Genomic DNA, 19,678 nt, shown 5'->3' with positions numbered 1-19,678 from the left:
CACACCACCATACTGGGCTAATTTTTGTATTTTCGGTAGACGTGGGGTTATGCCCTATTGCTCAGTCTGGTCTTGAACTCCCGAACTCAAGCAATCCACCCGCCTCAGCCTCCCAAAGTGCTGGGATTACAAGCATGAATCACTGCGCCAGGCTTGGTGAACCTCTTTTGGCCTGCTTATCAGATGGGACAACTGAGATTGACTAGCCGGTCTTTTTGTTCCTGGGTCAATTCCTGTTTTTTCAGGACAAGCTGGTTGACTTTCAGTTTCTTTGTATTTAGAAACCGGGTTTGTTTCTAATTTTTGTTGCTAATTTTTGTATTTTTTGTAGAGACAGGGTCTTGCCATGTTGTCCACCTGCCCTCAAACTCTAACTTTCTCTATTTAGACAGGTAAAGACAAGTGCATATCAGTACTCAACAGGACAAGATACCTACACATAAGCTCTCCTATACTTATGAAAATCACCTAAATCACATTTTATTCTATTCACCCTTCTTTTGGGTTAAAACAAGTACAACCATAGTCTGGTGCACCTTATCTAAGTCTTTTAAATAAAACAAACAAACAAACAAAAAAACCCATTGCCTATCACAAACAATTTATGTCAATTGACTACATTGCTATGGTTATTATTATTGACTCATGAATTGTTACGAGTTGCTTCTTTGTCCTCTTAGCACCAGCCCCTGATATTCTCAAAATTATCTTTGTTCTGGTAATAATAATATGTTACAAGCTAATGCCAACTCTTCTCTATCCCCAAGATATGAAATCAGTCATCTCTGAGGAGTCCTGGTTTCATTTTTTAAAGTTTTTTTATTATTATTATTACTGGAGCCTGGGCCTCGCTCTGTCGCCTAGGCTGGAGTGCAGTGACGAGATCTTGGCTCACAGCAGCCTCAACTTCCTGGGCTCAGGCAATCCTCCCACCTTAGCCTCCCAACTCTCTGGGACCACAGATGTGTGCCACCACGCTCGGCTAATTTTTGTATTTTTTGTAGAGACAGGGTCTCACCATGTTGCCCAGCTGGTCGCAAACTCCTGGGTTCAAGCGATTCGCCTGCTTCGGCCTCCAAAACTGCTGGGAATACAGGCATGAGTCACCACACTCAGCCTCCTGGATTTATTTATAGTGGAGAATAGTATCCGAGGGAAAAATTTGATGCTAAGAATGCGTACACGTGAGTCTTGGCTTTAGCTTCTGTTGGTCAAATTTTAGTATCAGAATTGGAGGAAAATGTGTGTAAAGGAATTTTTTTTTTCAATTTAACAGATTATATTGGTAGCCCTATTCTTCTTATGGTATGAAGGTTTCGTTCTATCAAAGGCATTCTTTTGTACTGATGTATTCCTATTCAAAGATTTAAAATACAAAGGCACCTCTGACTCCAGCTGTGGGCCATCAGCCTCAGTGAGATGGCTAGACTCCATGGTGAACAGGTTGCCACAGGTGCCAGGTGTGCTTTGTTGGTGCAATACTGTACCAGGGGCTGTGAGGAGCAGAGTGACATGTGAAACATGGCCCCTGGCCTCCTGGGATGTACAGATATCATTTATGTGTGCAAAACAAAGGGAAAACTGTATAAGCCATCATGTAATCAGTGCTTGATGAAACTGGAAGTGCAGGCAATGGGTGGTAAAGGAGTTGAGAGACCAGTGTGTGGACGAGGAAAGGCCTCCAAAGCAGGAGAGTTTGAGCCACCTTGGAAATGGTGGAATTTTAGACAGATGCTAAAGTGCATTTTGATCCTTGGGAACCACCTCACAGACAGCCCTAAGCAGCCTGCAGACACGAGCATTAGGGTGAAACTGCTGGCAGAAGAATGACACTGGAGACACTGGCTCATGGTGAAGGCAACATGGCGCCCCAGAACAAGAGAAGATAGGGCTGTGTTTTTGAAATGACAGTGAGGAAGAACATTACCCCAAGGTCAGGAACACACTCCATGCAGTTAATAGAAGGAAACAACTTAGAGTCCAGCAGAGGGTAGGCATCCTTACAGCTACCTCCCTTCACTTCTTATAGAAACAACAGAAGCCATTGATCCTGCTTCCAGTTGGGCTGGCTTACCCCTTCTCCATGCACCACCAAACGTCCCTGCATCATCACCAGCCCTGTGCCTTTATCTTGCTCTTCTCTGCCAGGGAAAATCCTAGCTCTGATGTCACCTGCTCCTACCCTTCCTAACCTTCCTAAAAGAATTGATCTCCCTCCTCCTTGGTGTTCACACAGCATTTCATACAAAACCTGTTAGATCACCTGTCTTGCATATTATTATGGCCTCTTTGCTTGTTTGCTTCTCTGTAGACAGTTACTATCTGAGGGGATGTGTCTTATTTATTTATTTATTTATTTATTTATTTATTTTGAGATGGAGTCTTGCTCTGTCGCCCAGGCTGGAGTGCGGTGGCACGATCTGGGCTCACTGCAAGTTCCGCCTCCCGGGTTCCTGCCGTTCTCCTGCCTCAGCCTCCCGAATGAGTAGCTGGGACTACAGGCGCCTGCCACCACACCCGGCTTTTTGCATTTTTAGTAGAGACGGAGTTTCACCGTGTTAGCCAGGATGGTCTTGATCTCCTGACCTCGTGATCCACCCACCTTGGCCTCCGGTGTTGGGATTACAGGTGTGAGCCACCGCTCCCAGCTGGGATGTGTCTTATTTTTATTTGGCATCCAAGTACCTAAGCATAGTGTTTGAGCCTCACTGTCTATTCAACAAAAATCTGTTGGACAAATTAGTAAATGAATGAGTAAATACATGAAGACATGCCTCAGACTAACTCTTGGATGACTCAGCGTCTCCATGGGATTGGAGCATGCTTTGGATTTGGTCATTTCTTGATCTTTATCTTGATGAAGCATGATTTGCCAGGACCTTGGTTGATATGTATTAGATTTGCAAAGCTAACATGTAAAATGTCATTCCAAATTAACAGAACAGATCTTAGTTACTCTTGCTTTCCATTGTAGTATTTCTAGCCAAGTCTTGGCTTGATAAGAAGAGGGAGACTTAGGAAGCCAGTGGAAAATCACTTGATTTAATATTCCATGCCAGGACTTGACAGCTGTTTAAAGGTTATAACTTGGAGACTTAGAGACTTGATGACGAGGCTGTTTTAGGGACAGACTCTTTTAATGACTACTAAAGCACTGTGCTTCAAGATGGCTTTCAAATCTGACCTGAACTGAGGTAGTATTCACTGCACTGAAGTCCTCAATTGAAAGCAGAAAAATTCAGAGGTTTCATATATACCTCCAGGATCCTGCGTGTTCTCTCTCTCTCTCTCTATATGTGTGTGTGTGTGTGTGTGTGTGTGTATATATATTTGTTTGTTTGTTTTTTGTTTTGTTTTGTTTTGTTTGAGATGGAGTCTTGCTCACTCTGCTGTCCAGGCTGGAGTGCAGTGGTGTGGTCTCCCGGATTCAAGTGATTTTTGTGCTTCAACGTCCCAAGTAGCTGGGACTACAGGCATATGCTACTATGCCTGGCGAATTTTTGTATTTTTATTAGAGATGGGAGTTTCACCATGTTGGCCAGGCTGGTCTCGAACTCCTGACCTCAAATGATCCACCTGCCTCAGCCTCCCAAAGTGCTGGGATGACAAGTGTGAGCCACTGTACCCGGCCTGATTTATATATTTGGATGTGTTAAATTATGTATCTATGGATAGAATATATTTGGATAGCATTTGAGGTCTTTGAAGGTCTTTGGAGATGGGGAATCTGGGAAAAGGGCAGTGGCCCAGTTGCCACCTGTGGGGAGGTGGTGTCAAGGAGGGGGAAATGGTGTCAAGGAGGGTGACAGTGGCAAGCTGCTTCTTCCCGGGTCCAGCGAAACACCCCTGTCCGTCATCTGTTTATGGATGTGCTTCTTAGCTCTGAAACAACCTTTTCTGATATTTTTGCTGATTGATAAACACCTTTTTGCCTTTTTGTTACTTTTGTTTGCAGCGTTAACATAGTGGCCACTGAAGTTCTGTGGCTCAAGAACAAAAACTGTTAGAAAACAAAAGGCCACTCCACAAAGCAAAAATTTTCAGTAGAAACTTTCAGAAAATAAGAATTATCCATTCATTGCTTATTTTTCTCTTTATCCTATTTTTCTAATTCTGATTTTAAAAATTCAGACAAGGTGACTGGGAGTGGCGGTTCACGCCTATAATCCCAGCACTTTGGGAGGCCGAGGCGGGCAGATCACAAGGTCAGGAGTTCAAGACCAGTCTGGTAAACATGGTGAAACCCTGTCTCTAGTGAAAATACAAAAATTAGCCAGGCATGATGACCGGCGCCTGTAATCCTAGCTATTTGGGAGGCTGAGGCAGGAGAATTGCTTGAACTCGAGAGGCGGAGGTTGTGGTGAGCCGAGATTGTGCCACTGCACTCAAGCCTGGCAACACAACGAGACTCCATCTCAAAAAAAAAAGAAAAACATTCTGACAATGCAAAAGGGTACAAACAGGATAGAAAGAGCATCTTCTAGTATTTTCCTGCCTAGATACAATTGTCATTAGCCTTTTGATGATTACTTTTCCCAGACCTTTTTATGCTTAAACATGTGCAGATTTATCTTTATCTATATATATAATATATATGTAGAGAATCAAAGTATACATGCTATCTTGCAATCTTCATATATGCATGCATACGCACATATATATACACAAATATTTCATTTTATGAATGTGAAATGATGTGCTAAACCACGGTTGTTTTGAGGGACATTTTGATTGCTCTCAGTATTTCACTATTGTAAAGAATGCTTTAAAGAATATCCTTGGCTATATATCTTTGTGCTCTTCTCAGATTCTTTTTTTAGGATAAATCCTGAGGAGTGATACAGTTGGATTAGGAGGTGTGACTGTGTAAACTTTTACGTGGTTTTCTAATTGCCCTCCAGAAAGGCTAGCCAATTTGTACCCTTGCCAACAATCAATGAGAGTGCCCATTGCATCAGCCCCTCACCAACATAAGTATTGTCAGGGTTTTTAACATTTATCAGCCTGGCAATCGACAAATGATACCTCAACTTACTTTTTGGGAGAGTTGGCAATAAAGTGCAGAATCTTTCCTTGTAAGAATTCACCTCTTTCCTTCCTTCCTTCTTTCCTTCTTGTCTTTTTGTATCCTTTGCCCATTTTTCTGTTGTATGTGTTGAGGGAGTGAGTTTCACGTTTATTGGGTTGGTGCAAAAGTAACTGCGGTTTTTGCCATTAGTTTCAATGGTAAAAACTGCGACTACTTCTGCACCAACCTAGTATTTTTATAATCTGAAGCAGTTCTTTGTATTAATCTTTTGTTGTTCCCATATGTAGCAAATAGTTTCCTTAGCTTTATTTTCAATCTTTTTTATGATTTTACATTTGCTTTATGAAAGTGTTTGAGTTTTACGTGGTCATGTCTATCAGTCTTTCTAGTTCTGCTTCCCAAGTTTTCTAATATCCAGTACTTAGAAAGCTCATCCCCATTCCGAGAACATACAGGTGTTGACTTATATTGTCTTTAGTACTTTTTAATGTTTCTTTTTTTAAAGTATATTTAAGTGTTGGAAATTTCTAAAAAGATTTTGTTAAAATATAGGTAAAATTTTATTTGTTTCTAATGCCAGTTGTCTATAAATCATTTATTACGCTTTCCTGTCTTGATGTGAAATGTTCCTAAATTTTTTAATGGAAATTTAATATATATTTAATTTCTGGACTAACTTTTCCATTGACCCAATTGCTACTCCTATACCATACTGCTGCCATTGTTTGAGGTTTTTTTTTTTTTTTTTGGGACAGAGCCTCGTTCTGTCACCCGGGCTGGGGTGTAGTGGCCAGATCTCAGCTCACTGCAAGCTCCGCCTCCCAGGTTTACGCCATTCTCCTGCCTCAGCCTCCCTAGTAGCTGGGACTACAGGCGCCTGCCACCTCCCCGGCTAGTTTTTTGTATTTTTTAGTAGAGACGGGGTTTCACCGTGTTAGCCAGGATGGTCTCGATCTTCTGACCTTGTGATCCGCCCGTCTTGGCCTCCCGAAGTGCTGGGATTACAGGCTTGAGCCACCGCGCCCGGCCCATTGTTGGAGTTTTATACTATATTTTAATAACTAGGAGGGCAAATCTTCCTCACTGGACTTTGTTTTGCCCTTCTTTTTCTAAAGTCAGTTTGGAGTTTTAATGTGATTGCATTTAATTTGAGAATAGTTTAGGTGAAAATTATATTTTAAAAATACCCATCTGTCCCAAAATAAAATAATCTTATTCATTCAAATCTTATTTAAGGACATTAGCAAAATTTTAAGACATATTATTTCTTTCATTCGAATTTTTCTACTTCTTATGAAATCTATATGAAGAACTGTGAAGGGTCTGAGATTTTACCCTCTCTGACAGCAAACAAATTAGCCGGCCCTGGTGTCACGGATGATGGCAGAGACAGATAGCTCCTAGGTCAGAGGCACAGCAAGTCACATAAGCTTCATGCTCCCATGGGCTCTCCCTGTCCAAGCTCCATGGTGGATACTGCACATGCAGTGGGTTTGTGTCTCAGTTGAGGAACTCTAAGCTCAGGAAACCCTTGTGGGGTCAGAGAAAGCTTCCTTGAGTTAACTGAGGAAGGAGAGGCATGGACCGGAGGGGGAAGAAAGAGCCTTCCAGGCAAAGGGAACTGCAAATGCAAAGGCCCTGTGGTGAGTGCAAGTGGGTCAACAACTATAAATAACTGGGAAAAAATGCCACCACGATGACTCCATTATCTTCTGGCTGATGGTGCTGAAGTGAACTCGCCTGTTTATTCTTACCATAGTAAATGACCTGTTTATCCTGCCTAAATGCTTATAGATGTTTTCCTGTGAGTGTTGATTTGTTGTTATTCATTTTAAATGAATTTTTGTTCTTCTTTTTCCTTTTCTTTCTTTTTTTGAGATGGAGTCTCACTCTGTCACACTCAGGCTGGAGTGCAGTGGCACGATCTTAGCTCACTGCAACCTGCCTCAGCCTCCCTAGTAGTTGGGATTACAGGCACCTGCCACCGTGCCTAGCTAATTTTTTGTATTTTTGGTAGAGATGGGATTTCCCCACGTTGGCCAGGCTGGTCTCGAACTCCTGACCTCAGGTGATCCGTCCACTTCGGCCTCCCAAAGTGCTGGGATTACAGGTGTGAGCCACCCCACCCAGACAATTTTTGAAATAAATTTTCTTAAGACTCAGAGGGCCTCTTCATTCTGGAAGACAGTCTATTAATATACCTTTGAGTATTTTTGTTTTGAAATTACTTTTGAGCTTTTCTTTAAACATGATAAATTTTCACTGCTCATCTGCCACAGCCATGTTCTCCCTTTTAAAAATCTCACTGGTCTTATTTCCATTGCATTCCAAGACTGAGACTCTTCCTTATTTTCAGTATTGAGCTTTGTTATTTTTACTTTTTTTGTTCATGTCTTAGTTTTGGAAAGGGATATTTTGGGGTACCTGCACTTTGGCTATCATCTTTTCCAAAGTGTCTGGGTCTGTTATTGAAAAGCCACTTTAAAAGTGCTTTCCTCTAAACCCCTCAAATTTATATCAAGGAGACATTTAGAGAATCCCCTGTGGTTAAAATGACCTCTTCAATTTTTAAGAGTCTTCTCACTTGTTCCTTAAAATTGTACTTACTTGCAACAAGCAGTTAGGGAAGAATATCTTCCTGAATTGAAAAGACTGTGGGAAGACTTCCTAGCTCCAAATATCTCCCCAGTTGCTGTGGTACCTAGCATTCCACCAATCCCGGTTCATTGTTGCTCCATTAGCGTAAAATGTATTTCTGAGATGTAGTTGCCTGGAAAGCTCCTTCATGCTCTCTAGAATGAGTGTGCTGCTGTGGAAGGCAAGAAGTAGAAAGCAACCCAAGTCCTGTTTTTCCCTCACAATAGCGACAGGGAAGCAGAACAATGGAAAACCCAGCTTAAAAGAGGACTTTTTTTCAAAGAAAAAATTGAGTTATTGAGGAATTTTTGTAAAAATTTAATTTGAATGATAAAAATTCTTAGGATATTGGGGCTAGTTAATTGGTTACCCCTCTTTTACTCTTCAAACGCTATTTATCAGGAGAGTTTGTGAGGAAGCATCTCAGAGCATTACAACTCACCAGGAAAGAACTGCAGTCAATTTATCTTTCAAGAGGACTACCTTTTCCACAAGAGAGAAAAGAGATGCGATGCCTTCTCTGATTGTGGGTTTTCTTTTTTTCTCCTTCTTTCTTTCTTCCTTTCTTTCTTTCTTTCTTTCTTTCTTTCTTTCTTTCTTTCTTTCTTTCTTTCTTTCTTTCTTTCTTTCTTTTTCTTTCTTTCTTTTTCTTTCTTTCTTTCTTTCTCTTTCTTTTCTTTCTCTCTCTCTTTCTTTCTTTCTTTTTTCTTTCCTTTTCTTTTCTTCTCTTTTCTTCTTCCTTTCTTCCTTTATTTCTTCCTTTCTTCCTTTCTTTTTTTTTCTGAGATAGGGTCTCACTCTGTCTCCCAGGCCAGAGTGCAGTGGTGTGATCTCCGCTCACTGCTACCTCTGCCTTCCGGGCTCAAGAGGTTCTCGAACATCACCCTCCCGAATAGCTGGCACTACAGATCCATGCCACCATACCTGGCTTGTTTTTGGATTTTACCAGCCTGTTGGCCAGGCTGGTTTCGAACTCCTGACCTCAGATGATCCACCCACCTTGGCCTCCCAATGTGCTGGGATTACAGGTGTGAGCCACCGCGCCCAAGCTGATCATGCTTTTTCTCTTGTTGACTTCGGATATTGATGTTACTGGATAAGTTGTCTTTACTCCTCAGTAAAGACAAAGTAGTAAAGTAGAGAAGCATGTCCTAAACTAGGAAAAAAATAATTCCTGAGTTTAAAGTCTATAGAGATAATAAGGAAGACATAGAAACTTGATGAGAATAGTTCAAAATTAGACTCAGATCAACTTTCACATAGCGAAAATCTTATTCAATACATTTGGTGGTTCTTCAATGTTTTTAGTAGCCTCTTTTTGGAAAACAAATATTTTGCATATTTATTGGCACTGTGGAGTATAGGCACTAAGTCTAGAAGTAGGGTGATTTTTTTGTTTACATGTTAATGAGCTTATAGTCCCTTATCCTAACTGATTGACTCTAAGATACCTTTAGTTATATCACCTGTCATTATATTATGTTCTACTAAGATAGAAAAAAAAATGTTCCCTATGGAATTCTGACACACTGTAGGGTGCACCCTGATTTCAGAGATGTTAATGTATGAAAAATATGCTTCTTAGAATCAGTGGGATCGAGTATTTTTCTTAAACTCACAAGAACAGAAAAAAAAAATTCATATCCAAAACACCTTGTCTATCTGTCTAACAGTGCACTGTTTTCTATTTAACAGTGCATTCAATAAATAAATTTATACTTTAAAATTCTATTTACTACCTATGGTATTTCAAAGAACAATCAAGATTATTGATAGAATACTGTTCATATTCAGAAAATTAACAAAGTGACCTTAAATCTATAAAGGATACCCAATATTTCCCATCATGTTTTTAAGAACTTCCACTATTTTATATTTTCTGTGCTGAGCAGAGCAATCTTGTTCTTGTAGACAAGGCCCAGGCCAGGGTGTAGGGACTGTGCCCATCATCTTCCCCATCTGCTTCTACAGGCTTTTGGGCAGAAGCCTCTCATTTCCACTGTAAGGTACCACTAATCCTTAAAAATGAATTTTATCCTCCCTGAATCAAAGTCTAAAGTTCTGCCTCATTCATCACATTCCTGAACATTCCAGGAAGTCTGATCCCTGAGCTCATGAGACCACTATGTTGTTTGAGTCAAGTTTGATCGACTACCTCTTGCTTCAAGGTTTAGGCAATTAATTCTACCTAAGAAGTTTATTTATTTATTTATTTATTTATTTATTTATTTATTTATTTTTGAGACAACCTTGCTCTGTCACCCAGGCTGGTATGTAGTGCTGCGATCTCAGCTCACTGCAACCTCTGCCTCCCTGGTTTAAGCAATTCTCCTGCCTCAGCCTCCCAAGTAGCTGGGATTACAGGTGTGGGCAACCATGCCCAGCTAATTTTTGTATTCTTAGTAGAGATGGGGTTTCGCTATGTTGTCCAGGCTAGTCTCGAACTCCTAGGCTCAAGTGATCTACCAGCCTCAGCTTCCCAAAGTGCTGGGATTACAGGCATGAGCCAGTGTGCTTGGCATGTCTGGCCTTATTATTTATATTTTTAGTGCCATGCTAAGATTATTGTAGTATGTAGGGTATCTTTACAAAGGATTGTACATGTTGAAAAATTACCCATAGTCTTGCCATCCTTGCCTTGGTGGCATTTTAGCATGTCTCCTTCCACTTTTTTTACCATACACATTTTTTGCATAGTTGAGGTCATTTTAATGTGTGATGCTTTTTTTATTCAACATCACGCTATCCAAAAAGTGCCATTAAAGACTTTTAACTAGTTGATTGTTTTATTCTGCAGATATATTACATATTCTCTTATTGTTTATTATTTGGGTTGCATCCATTTTAATTTTGCAATTCTAAATCATGCTAAAATGAATATATCTGTATGTAAATCTCTGTCCACATTTTGATAGAGGGACATCGTCAACTTTCATACAATTGATTTGATAAATTTAAATTTCTTTTAAATTTCTTTCAAGAGAAAAAGAGGTCATGATAATTTATAACTCAACCAAAGAGATACAAGTGAACATGAGACAGTGGCTTTGTTTATTTAATATTATTGTTACAATAGTTCAAAGTTGAACTAACTGAGGAAACTGAGATACAAACAAAGTCATTTTGTTGCTGGTGACATTATCAGCTGTGTTTGGAGCTGGGAAACTATTGTTTTCTTTGCCTAGCCAGTATCTTCCCTACTTCACTTGCCCCATGGAAATTCAACATCCTTAAAATTACACCAGTTAACTTCCCACAGAAGCCCAACAGCATAGTAAATGCATCTAGTGGTACCTAGCTCCTTCATATTTGGTCTTCCCTTCCAATAAGTGGTAGGTATCGCCAAAATCACCAAATAGAATCATGTTTGCCTTGCAAACCAAACAAACACTTCTGTTTTTGTTTTGCTTTGTGTCTGGACTAATTCTTAGCACCTCTTCTGCCTGTGAGCGATTTGTCACCTCATTCTGTAAGACTGGCACCAGCAGAAATGCAGTCTCAGAGGATCCCGGGGAGAAAGCGAGGCCGACCCTCACTTCACTCCACACCTATGAAGATGGCAGTTCATAACCTTTATTCTGCTTCAGCTGGCTCTTTACCAGCAGTGAAGATCCCAAAGAAAAGAGGGCGGAAACCCGGGTACAAGGTACGGCTCCATCATCTCCTTCTCCAAAGTGGTATTGGGCTGGGGCATGGGTACTTGGTCAGACCTGCACTGCAAAATGCCACTAGAGGTTGGGAGCTTGGTAGAGATAGGATGAGAAATAAGCCTCCCTTGGTGAAGCATGTGACGGACGAGGTCTCATTGTTACAACACGGCACATAATGCATGCTGTCGTGTGCATTTTTCCAAGTGGAGAAAGCAAATTACACCAGATGGGGAAAGTTGTGAGCGAGCAGATTTTAGGGTCATCGCTAAACACACATTATTAAACCTTGCATCTAAATTAGTGTTTCAGACACTGAGCTTTCCCCTGACTGTTCCTACTAGGGTAAATCTTGAAGCCACTTTCCAGAACTCATTTGTCATTTATTTTAGCAGGAGCAGATGATGTTTCTGAGACATTTAAATTAATAATGCGAGCAGGCCAGTGTCAAAGGACATGGGAAAGTCTTCCCAAATAGAACCTCAACACAGAGAGTCATAATGAAAATTCAACGTGTTAATTCCTAGTTTCCCATGCCTAAAAGGTGCTGACATCAAGTTTGGCTACAAGAAGGCATATCAGGCAAAACTGTATTCCCGTGACCCTTTTAAGAATTAGCAGTGATTTGGAGAGGCTAGGATGGAGAATAAATCCTCTGATGCAACCACAATCATAAACCAGCTCAAACCCAAGGGAGGGCTGCTTCTCTAAGATGTTTTTGAATAGGCTACTAGAGAGGAAAAAAATGTTACACTTGTTCTTCACAAACCTTTTGGGCATTAGAAAATGAGCTTCAGAAGTTTTCCTTCATCTATTTTTCGTGAAATAAAGGCTTATGTTTCCATCTTGAGATCTGAATACTGAAACCAGAATGCAAATTTTTTAGGAAAATATATGGAAATTATTTCAGGTCAGTAGAAAGAGCTTCTGGAAGAGTTGGTAATGAATTCAACCTTTATCCCTTTGGTTCTCCATAGTTCTTCCAAATGCTGGAAAATAAAATTCTGGAAATAAAATGCTGGAAAATAAAATCAGCAGGTGGGAGGAAGGCTCCTCCAAGTTAGTTTGGGGTCATTGATTTTAGTAAAAGAAGCTTTTACTCAGCTATCTCATGAGGTAAAGTTTTCTCTCACTGGTTGTTTTTCTAACAACAAGAATCTCCTTTCTTTCATGTTCATGCCAGCTTTAGAACTGTCTCTGAAACCGGCGTAGCACCAGTCTCACCCGCTCAGCTACCTGTGCAGTTGCTGGCTTCTGGGAATTGCATCTGGAGGGCTGGAGCAGGGCGGCCTTTCTGTTTATAGATCCAGGGAGTAAATCCAGGATCCGAAGAAACATACTGAAGACTTCTCTCTCCTATTTGGCCTTTCTCCCACTCTCCTGGGGGCTGTGACCCAAGAATGAAAATTACCAACAGACTCAGCATTCCTGGGGCCAGGAAGGATTAAAAATTCATTCCATGAAATGAACCTGATTTCCCAATTTTTCCTGTCTCCTCAAAAGGGTAGTTTCCAGTGCTGGTGACACTCAGAGATAACTCAGATCAGGAAGAAATCTTTGGGGTTGGTTGGCTGATAATACAGGGCTCTGCCCAAAGCAGGCAGTCTCTTCCCAATTCCTCATAGAATTTCTCTTGTGGGAAGTAGACCACCGCTCTTCCTTGAATCCACTTCCCATATATTTAGGAAAATGTATGGAAATAATTTTAGGCCAACAACTCCCAGACAGCTTCCCAAGATATGGGCTTAATGTTCTAGAATAATAGTTCTAAACCAGGTGGCAGTCTGTGTGAAGTTCCCACCCATCCATGGTGACATAAGAAAAACAATAGCCATTTGAAAGTCTTCATAAAGTTCAAATGATTCCTCTTAAACGATGACCCTTTATTCTGAAATATCTGCTTCCTATTATCTTGGCGGTAAAATGTTTTGTTTTATTAATGTTGTATGTTAATAGTATTTAGTAATTTTTAAAAATGTTCTTAGTTGACAAAATAAAATTGGCAACCTGTTAATCTCCCCAGTTTTATTTTGACAATTTCCTAGACCTGGACACCCCATTTTACCATTAATGACAGGACTTTAATTGTGAAGGAGCCGCTCAGAAATTGTACAGTTTCACTCCATTTGCCAAATGGCCACTAATTTGACAATTTTAACTATCTGGGACACAGTTGGGGAGCCAGAAGTTATTAAAAAAAATCCTGACCAAGCAAAGTAAGATATTACTTGGTCTAACTTTTAAAGATCTTGTATTTCATTGCTAAGAAAATGCTTCCAGGCCTTCCATCAGAATTTGTTTACATTTTTTGTTAACATGTTTCTTGCAAGCTCAATTACAGCTGGTTAGTAGCCTTAGATTTGAAGGGGAAGGTATTTTGGGGGAGAAGACTGTATACACAGCTGGACACTGGGAGAATAATAATTACTTTTGTAATGAGATGATAATATACTAACAAGAGAGAAATAATACAATAATATCAATCTTATAAAATAAGACATAACATAATTTTATCATATCAATAACATTATTACAATGATATATTGGTGTTAATAATAGCATCATAATGAAATAGTATGTTTCTGAGTCTTTGGCAGGCTCTTCTCCAAGAGATTCTGAGGATGCCTCATTGTGTTGACCGTGTAACAAGTCTATACTGGTTGACATTTGTCACTTCTTGCCTGGTGCTGCCCCAGCTGCTCTGTCAATCACCTCTGTGCACATGTGGGAACTCTCTCTTGTCCAAGACCTCCCTTCAAGACCCAAGAACATGTAACACAGGCTGTGACACTTAACTGCTCCCTGAGTCTTGAGGATAACATGAGTGAATTGCAGGCAGATAAGGGAGGGTTACACTGGTGGTCAGGTATCAATGCTCTAGAGTTCATAGTTCAGGCCCCCTCCCAGGGCCCATCTGGCCATCTCCCTCTTGGCCCCAGGCTTGCAGCCACATGGCTGGGGCAGGCTCACAGCTGGAAGAGTATCACATTTTATGGTGCTACTGCCCGCTTCTTGCCCTGGTCAAAGAAAGCAAAACCTCTGAACATCGTATGTTCTATGAAGAGCCATACTCTGACTACCATGAAAATAGCCTTGTTCATTATCAAAGAGAGCATTTACCTCTCCATTTGAAACATCTGCTATTGGTTGAGGTCCTTAGTTCAGAGACTCCCCAAGATCAATAGGTAGATTTTCCTTACATTTCATGACCAAAAAGACCACCAAGGTATTTTTAAAGAAACAGAGACGTGCTGCACTAAGAACAAATCGTAGTTTCCATTCTGTTGAGGCAGCTGGTTATAATGACTCTAATAGTGGGATTTCAATCTTCTGTGTCTTCCTGGTTGAGATTTTTATTTAAGCAGAAGAAACAAGTGCTGAGTTTTGAAAAATAGCTGTTTGTCCCCAATACAAAGTAATAATAATACTAATAGCAATCATAATCAAACAAAATATTTATTGAATACTTTTACGTTTGAGGTTCCAAGTGGAAGCATTTTATGTGTATTTCTTATTTGATCCTTGATAGTTTGAGAGTGAGAGGAAAGAACTGCAGAAAAACTGCAAGACTTAGGCATAAATGAACCAAGCCCACAGGAGGCAGCAGCCCTCCACTCCTCAGCCATCGCCTTGTATTATTGTTCAGAACAGCAATTAGGCTTCTCAAGTTAAAAAAGAGTAAATGATGTTCTGTTTGCTCTGTTTAATGAGTTAAGAAAGGTGCGGCGTGTTCTAGAAAGGATATCATCCTTGAAATGTTAACAACAAAATGACTTAAAATGTGGGTAATTATGTAATTCGGGATACAAATTCAGCTGCTGTTACAAGGGCCAAATAATAGTGGCTTTAAAGAAAAAAGAAGCTAATTTCTCCCTCATGTTAAAGTGTGGGAAGGCTGGTATGATGGCTCCGTGGGGTGGGGACCCGGGCTGTTCCTGTATTGTTGCTTGTCACCTAGGCTGGAGTGCAGTGGCACTATCACAGCTCACGTAGCCTCGACCTTCCTGGGTCAAGCAACTGAGCTGTGGGGAATACAGATGCATGCCACCATGCCTTACTTTTTTTTTTTTTTTTTTTTTGTACAGAAGAAGTCTCACCGAGTTCCCCAGACTGGTCTTGAATGCCTAGGCTCAAGAGATCCTCTTGCCTCAGCCTCCCAAAGCGCTGGGCTGGTTACAGGTGTGAGCCACCAGGCCCTGCCAGGTCTTCCATTGTTAACACACAGTTTCTACCTCCTGGTCTAATATGGCTGCTCCAGGTCCCACTGTCCCACTGTCCCACTGTCCCACTGTTTTAGACAACAGAATGGGAACACAGAGCTAGCAGAGGGCATGCCTGTCTCCTTGAAGGGCTCAACTTTCGAAGTCGCACATCCATTACAATTTGCATTCCCCAGGCCAGCAGTTAGTCACTCGGCCACCCATAGCTCCAAGGAAAGCTAGAAAATGCAGTGCTCGTTACCGAGTGATCAGCTAAAATTCAGGAAGTCCATTATTAAAGGAAGAAAGGAGAATGGGTATTTGGGAACAGCTAGCAGCTACTGTTGAGGACCTAAAGGACAGGCTTAGTTAACTGGAAAATTCACTTGATAAAGTAATTTTCTAATTAATATGAGTAAATGCAATGTTTTGTAATCCTTCAGTACTTTGGATTGTTTTGTTCTCTCTTCCTTATTATTTTTTTCCGAAAAAGTAGGGGTTCTTTGCCCTGTGTAACAAGAGAGTCAAGTTCACAAAAATCTCAAGTAAGAGAATATTCAAATTTAAGTAGAAAGGGTTTTTGTTTGTTTGTCTCAACATTTGTTTAAAGCCTCTTTCTAAACGTGTTTTCATCAGAACTGTTGAACTGGCATCACTGGTTCTGTGGCAGTCCAGATGTTGTATTGCTTGGAGTTGTATTACAGACATTAAAGACAGGTTAATAGGCCAGGCGTGGTGGCCCATGCCTGTAATCTCAGCACTTTGGGAGGCTGAGGTGGGTGGATCATGAGGTCGGGAGATCGAGACCATCCTGGACAACATGGTGAAACCCTGTCTCTACCAAAAATACAAAAATTAGCTGGGCGTGGTGGTGCGTGTCAGTAATTCCAGCTACTCATGTCAGGAGAGGCTGAGGCAGGAGAATCACTTGAACCAGGGAGTCGGAGGTTGCAGTGAGCCAAGATCGCACCACTGCACTCCAGCCTGGTGACAGGGTGAGACTCTGTCTCAAAAAAAGAAAAAAAGATAGCTTAGTGGTACAGATGGGAAGAGTGGCTACCTAATACCATTCCTGTGCCTCTTCCCAGGGCCCCTCTCTTGCTGATGGTAGGTATGGATTGCCGTCTGTGGTCTGTGGGGGAAATTATGACACAGTCACAAGGCGGGGGCCATTTCCTTGGGTTGAACATTGTGCAGCACCTAGGGTAGGGACTGTCTCTCGTGTGTCTTCTGTTGCCTACCCCCCAATGCCCATGCACCCAAGGCTGGAACAGGGGTCAGGGCTGAGGCTCAGTGGTGGATGTGAGGCAGTGGTAGGCTGGTAAATGTTTTACAGCCGGCACTCTGAGCGTAGCTCTGACATGAATGTTAGTTGTTATTTCACTCATGTTAAAAGAGTAAAATAAGCGTAAACAGTGAGGCTGTATGTCAGAGTTTTCCTTGTTAGTCAAGATTGCGAATGACTTCCTTGCTAAATTTGATAATAGTTTTGTTTTTCATTTGGATAGGGTTTAATTATGCTATGTTGCCCAGGCTGGAGTGCAGTGGTTATTCAGGAGCGAGATCATAGCTCACTGCAACCTTGAACTCCTTTTTTTTTCTTTTTTTGGACACGGAGTCTCACATTATCGCACAGGCTGGAGTGCAGTGGCACAATCTTGGCTCAATGCAACCTCCGCCTCCTAGGTTCAAGCAATTCTCCTGCCTCAGCCTCCTGAGTAGCTGGGATTACAGGCGTGCACCACCACACCTGGCTAATTTTTGTATTTTTAGTAGAGACAGGGTTTCACCATGTTGGCCAGGCTGGTCTTGAACTCTTGACCTCAGGTGATCCGCCCACTTGGGCCTCCCAAAGTACTAGGATTATAGGTGTGAGGACTGTACCCCGCCAACCTTGAACTCTTGGCCTTGAGCAGTCCTTCTGCCTCAGCCTCCCAAGCAACTGGGACTACAGGCATGTGCCACCGTGCCTGGATTGGATAATAGTTTTTGAAGACAAAAAAGAATTTAAGTTTTTTTGTGCTATTCACAGTGTAACAGCTATAGACATGACATGCTTTTAAGTTTAATTGGCATTTTTAGAATTTTCTCCATCACTTTTTAAAGTCTATAAATCAACATAATAATAAGCCCAGCTCTAATTCACAGCATTTTGTAGATTCTAAGGTGTAAATATTCCCTTCATGGCCAATATTGAGCCACCAATGTGATGTCCCTGAATATGGATTTGGGAAAAGATGTACAGCAGCAAACCCTTGGAAATACAGATGCAGTCGTAAAATTAGAAAGTGATGAGTTGTCAGTATTTATTACTTTTGTTTTTAACAAACGTTTTATTTGTTTGTTTGTTTAGTTTCACTAAGTAAAAAAGATTTGTGAATGGGGCAGCCTCCTGAACCAGAGCAGGTTCAGAGACTCCCTACAAACTTTATTAACTTGTAAGTATATATACTGTAATTTTTATTTTTAAAATCTTTTTTGAGACAGAGTCTCACTCTGTTGCCCAGACTGGAGTGCAATGGTGCAATCTCAGCTCACTGCAAGCTCCGCCTCATAATTTTTAATAAGGGCTGTGTTTAACAATCCACTTGCAATACTCCTGAAGATGTAACAATCCTCTGTCATGGACTAGTACAAGCTGGCTCCAGCCCCTGGCTGATCAGAGTTCTGCTGGGCTCAGGATGCTGGTACCCGGATGGTCCATGTCCCCGCTCTCATCAGCTGGGCTGACGGTTTTGATCCCGTTGCCACTGATGCACAGAACTTGACCCCCTCACCACTTTCTGTAAGAAACCCAGTCACACCAAGCAGTTCTTGAAATGTGTGGTTTCTACTAAAGATTGTTAGGATTGCAGGCCATAGCAGACAGCTTCCGTTAAATGACTCTCATGGATAGGTGTTTTTCTGAATTCTTCTTTATTTAAGGACAGTATATTAGTCTGTTTTCGTGCTGCTGATAAAGAGATATCTGAGACTGGGTAATTTATAAAGACAAAGAGGTTTAATGGACTCAGAGTTCCACGTGACCAGGGAGGCCTCACAGTCATGGTGGAAGGCAAAAGGTATGTCTTACATGGCGGCAGACAAGAGAGAATGAGAGTCAAGCAAAAGGGGTTTCCCCTTAAAAACCATTGGATCTGGTGAAACTTATTCACTACCATGAGAACAATATGGGAAAAATCACCCCCATGATTCAATTATCTCCCACTGGGTCCCTCCTCAACACGTGGGAATTATGGGAGCTACAATACAAGATGAGATTTGGATGGGGACACAGTGAAACCATATCAGATAGTACTTTTTTGTTTTTCTTTTTCTTCCTTCTCTCTCCTGGTACCCATGGAATACTAGCTTCACTCTCTCCTCTCTTGGGTTCCTTCAGTGAGGAGGAAATGAAACCATTCCTTCCCACCTCAGGCAGAGCAGGAGCCCTCTCCAACTCCTCACCAGTCTCAGCCCCTCTCTGGATACAGACCAGCATATGAACCCAACAAAGAGTTGGTGGGAGAAAGCCCCAGCATCTGAATCCTATCCCACCTCTTTTGCGTCTCTGAAAGGCACAAGAAAGGGTGGGCTATTCCACTTCCATCTCCAAGCATCTCCTTCTGCTTTCACTGTGATGAAGGCAATCTATTCTATTTGGGTAATTTTACTTTCCTAAGAAAGTGTTAGTGCAATGATTATTTAATTAGAATCCCAGAATTGACCAAAGCTGACCTCAAGGCCAAACGGTACCAGCCCTTCCATCTCTTGGGTGTTTAATATCTTCCCCCAAGTGCAGAAGGAAAAAGGTATGAGTAGACCTAGTTACGGGCTGACTCCTAGGAATGAAATTAGGTCACTGGCCACAAGATTCTTGTTATTGGAACCAATTTGCATTTCCAGCAGGCAAGTTTTTAGACTAAAGTTTGAGGTTAAACATGGTAAGTTATTCAATTTCTTCTAACTTTGCTCCCCTGCAGCATCTCCTCAGAACCCCAAGGGAGTTTTGTATGAAGAAAGAATGTGAGTTCCAAGGAGAAATGTGTCCACAGGGAAAGCTATGGGCAGGGACATGGACAAAGTTAGTCTTCCTTAAATAGAGGTGGGGAGTTATCTAGTCAGCTTGGGCTGCCATACCAAAATACCATAGCCTGGGTGGCTTCAATATAGAAAATAATTTTGTC

At 41.3% G+C, this 19,678-nt stretch overlaps 1 protein-coding gene across 2 annotated transcripts in view; it reads left to right on the top strand.

Moving 5' to 3' along the window:
* SCML4 (Scm polycomb group protein like 4) overlaps positions 1-19,678 on the top strand; it is a 120,886-nt gene that overhangs the window by 40,515 nt on the left and 60,693 nt on the right. The window contains exon 2 of one of the 2 annotated variants that reach the window (XM_025383205.1): positions 11,098-11,312. The exons of the other annotated variant lie outside the window; for it this stretch is intronic. Within the exon in view, the coding sequence (XP_025238990.1) occupies positions 11,157-11,312 (156 nt within the window). The 5' untranslated portion in view covers positions 11,098-11,156. The remainder of the gene's footprint in view (positions 1-11,097; positions 11,313-19,678) is intronic. 2 annotated transcript variants of the gene reach the window in all.

This window comes from Theropithecus gelada, chromosome 4 (genome assembly GCF_003255815.1).
Source record: "Theropithecus gelada isolate Dixy chromosome 4, Tgel_1.0, whole genome shotgun sequence".
Lineage (NCBI taxonomy): Eukaryota > Metazoa > Chordata > Mammalia > Primates > Cercopithecidae > Theropithecus > Theropithecus gelada.
The sequence above is the reverse complement of the archived record's forward strand: the minus strand, read 5'-3'. Positions and strand labels throughout refer to the sequence as shown.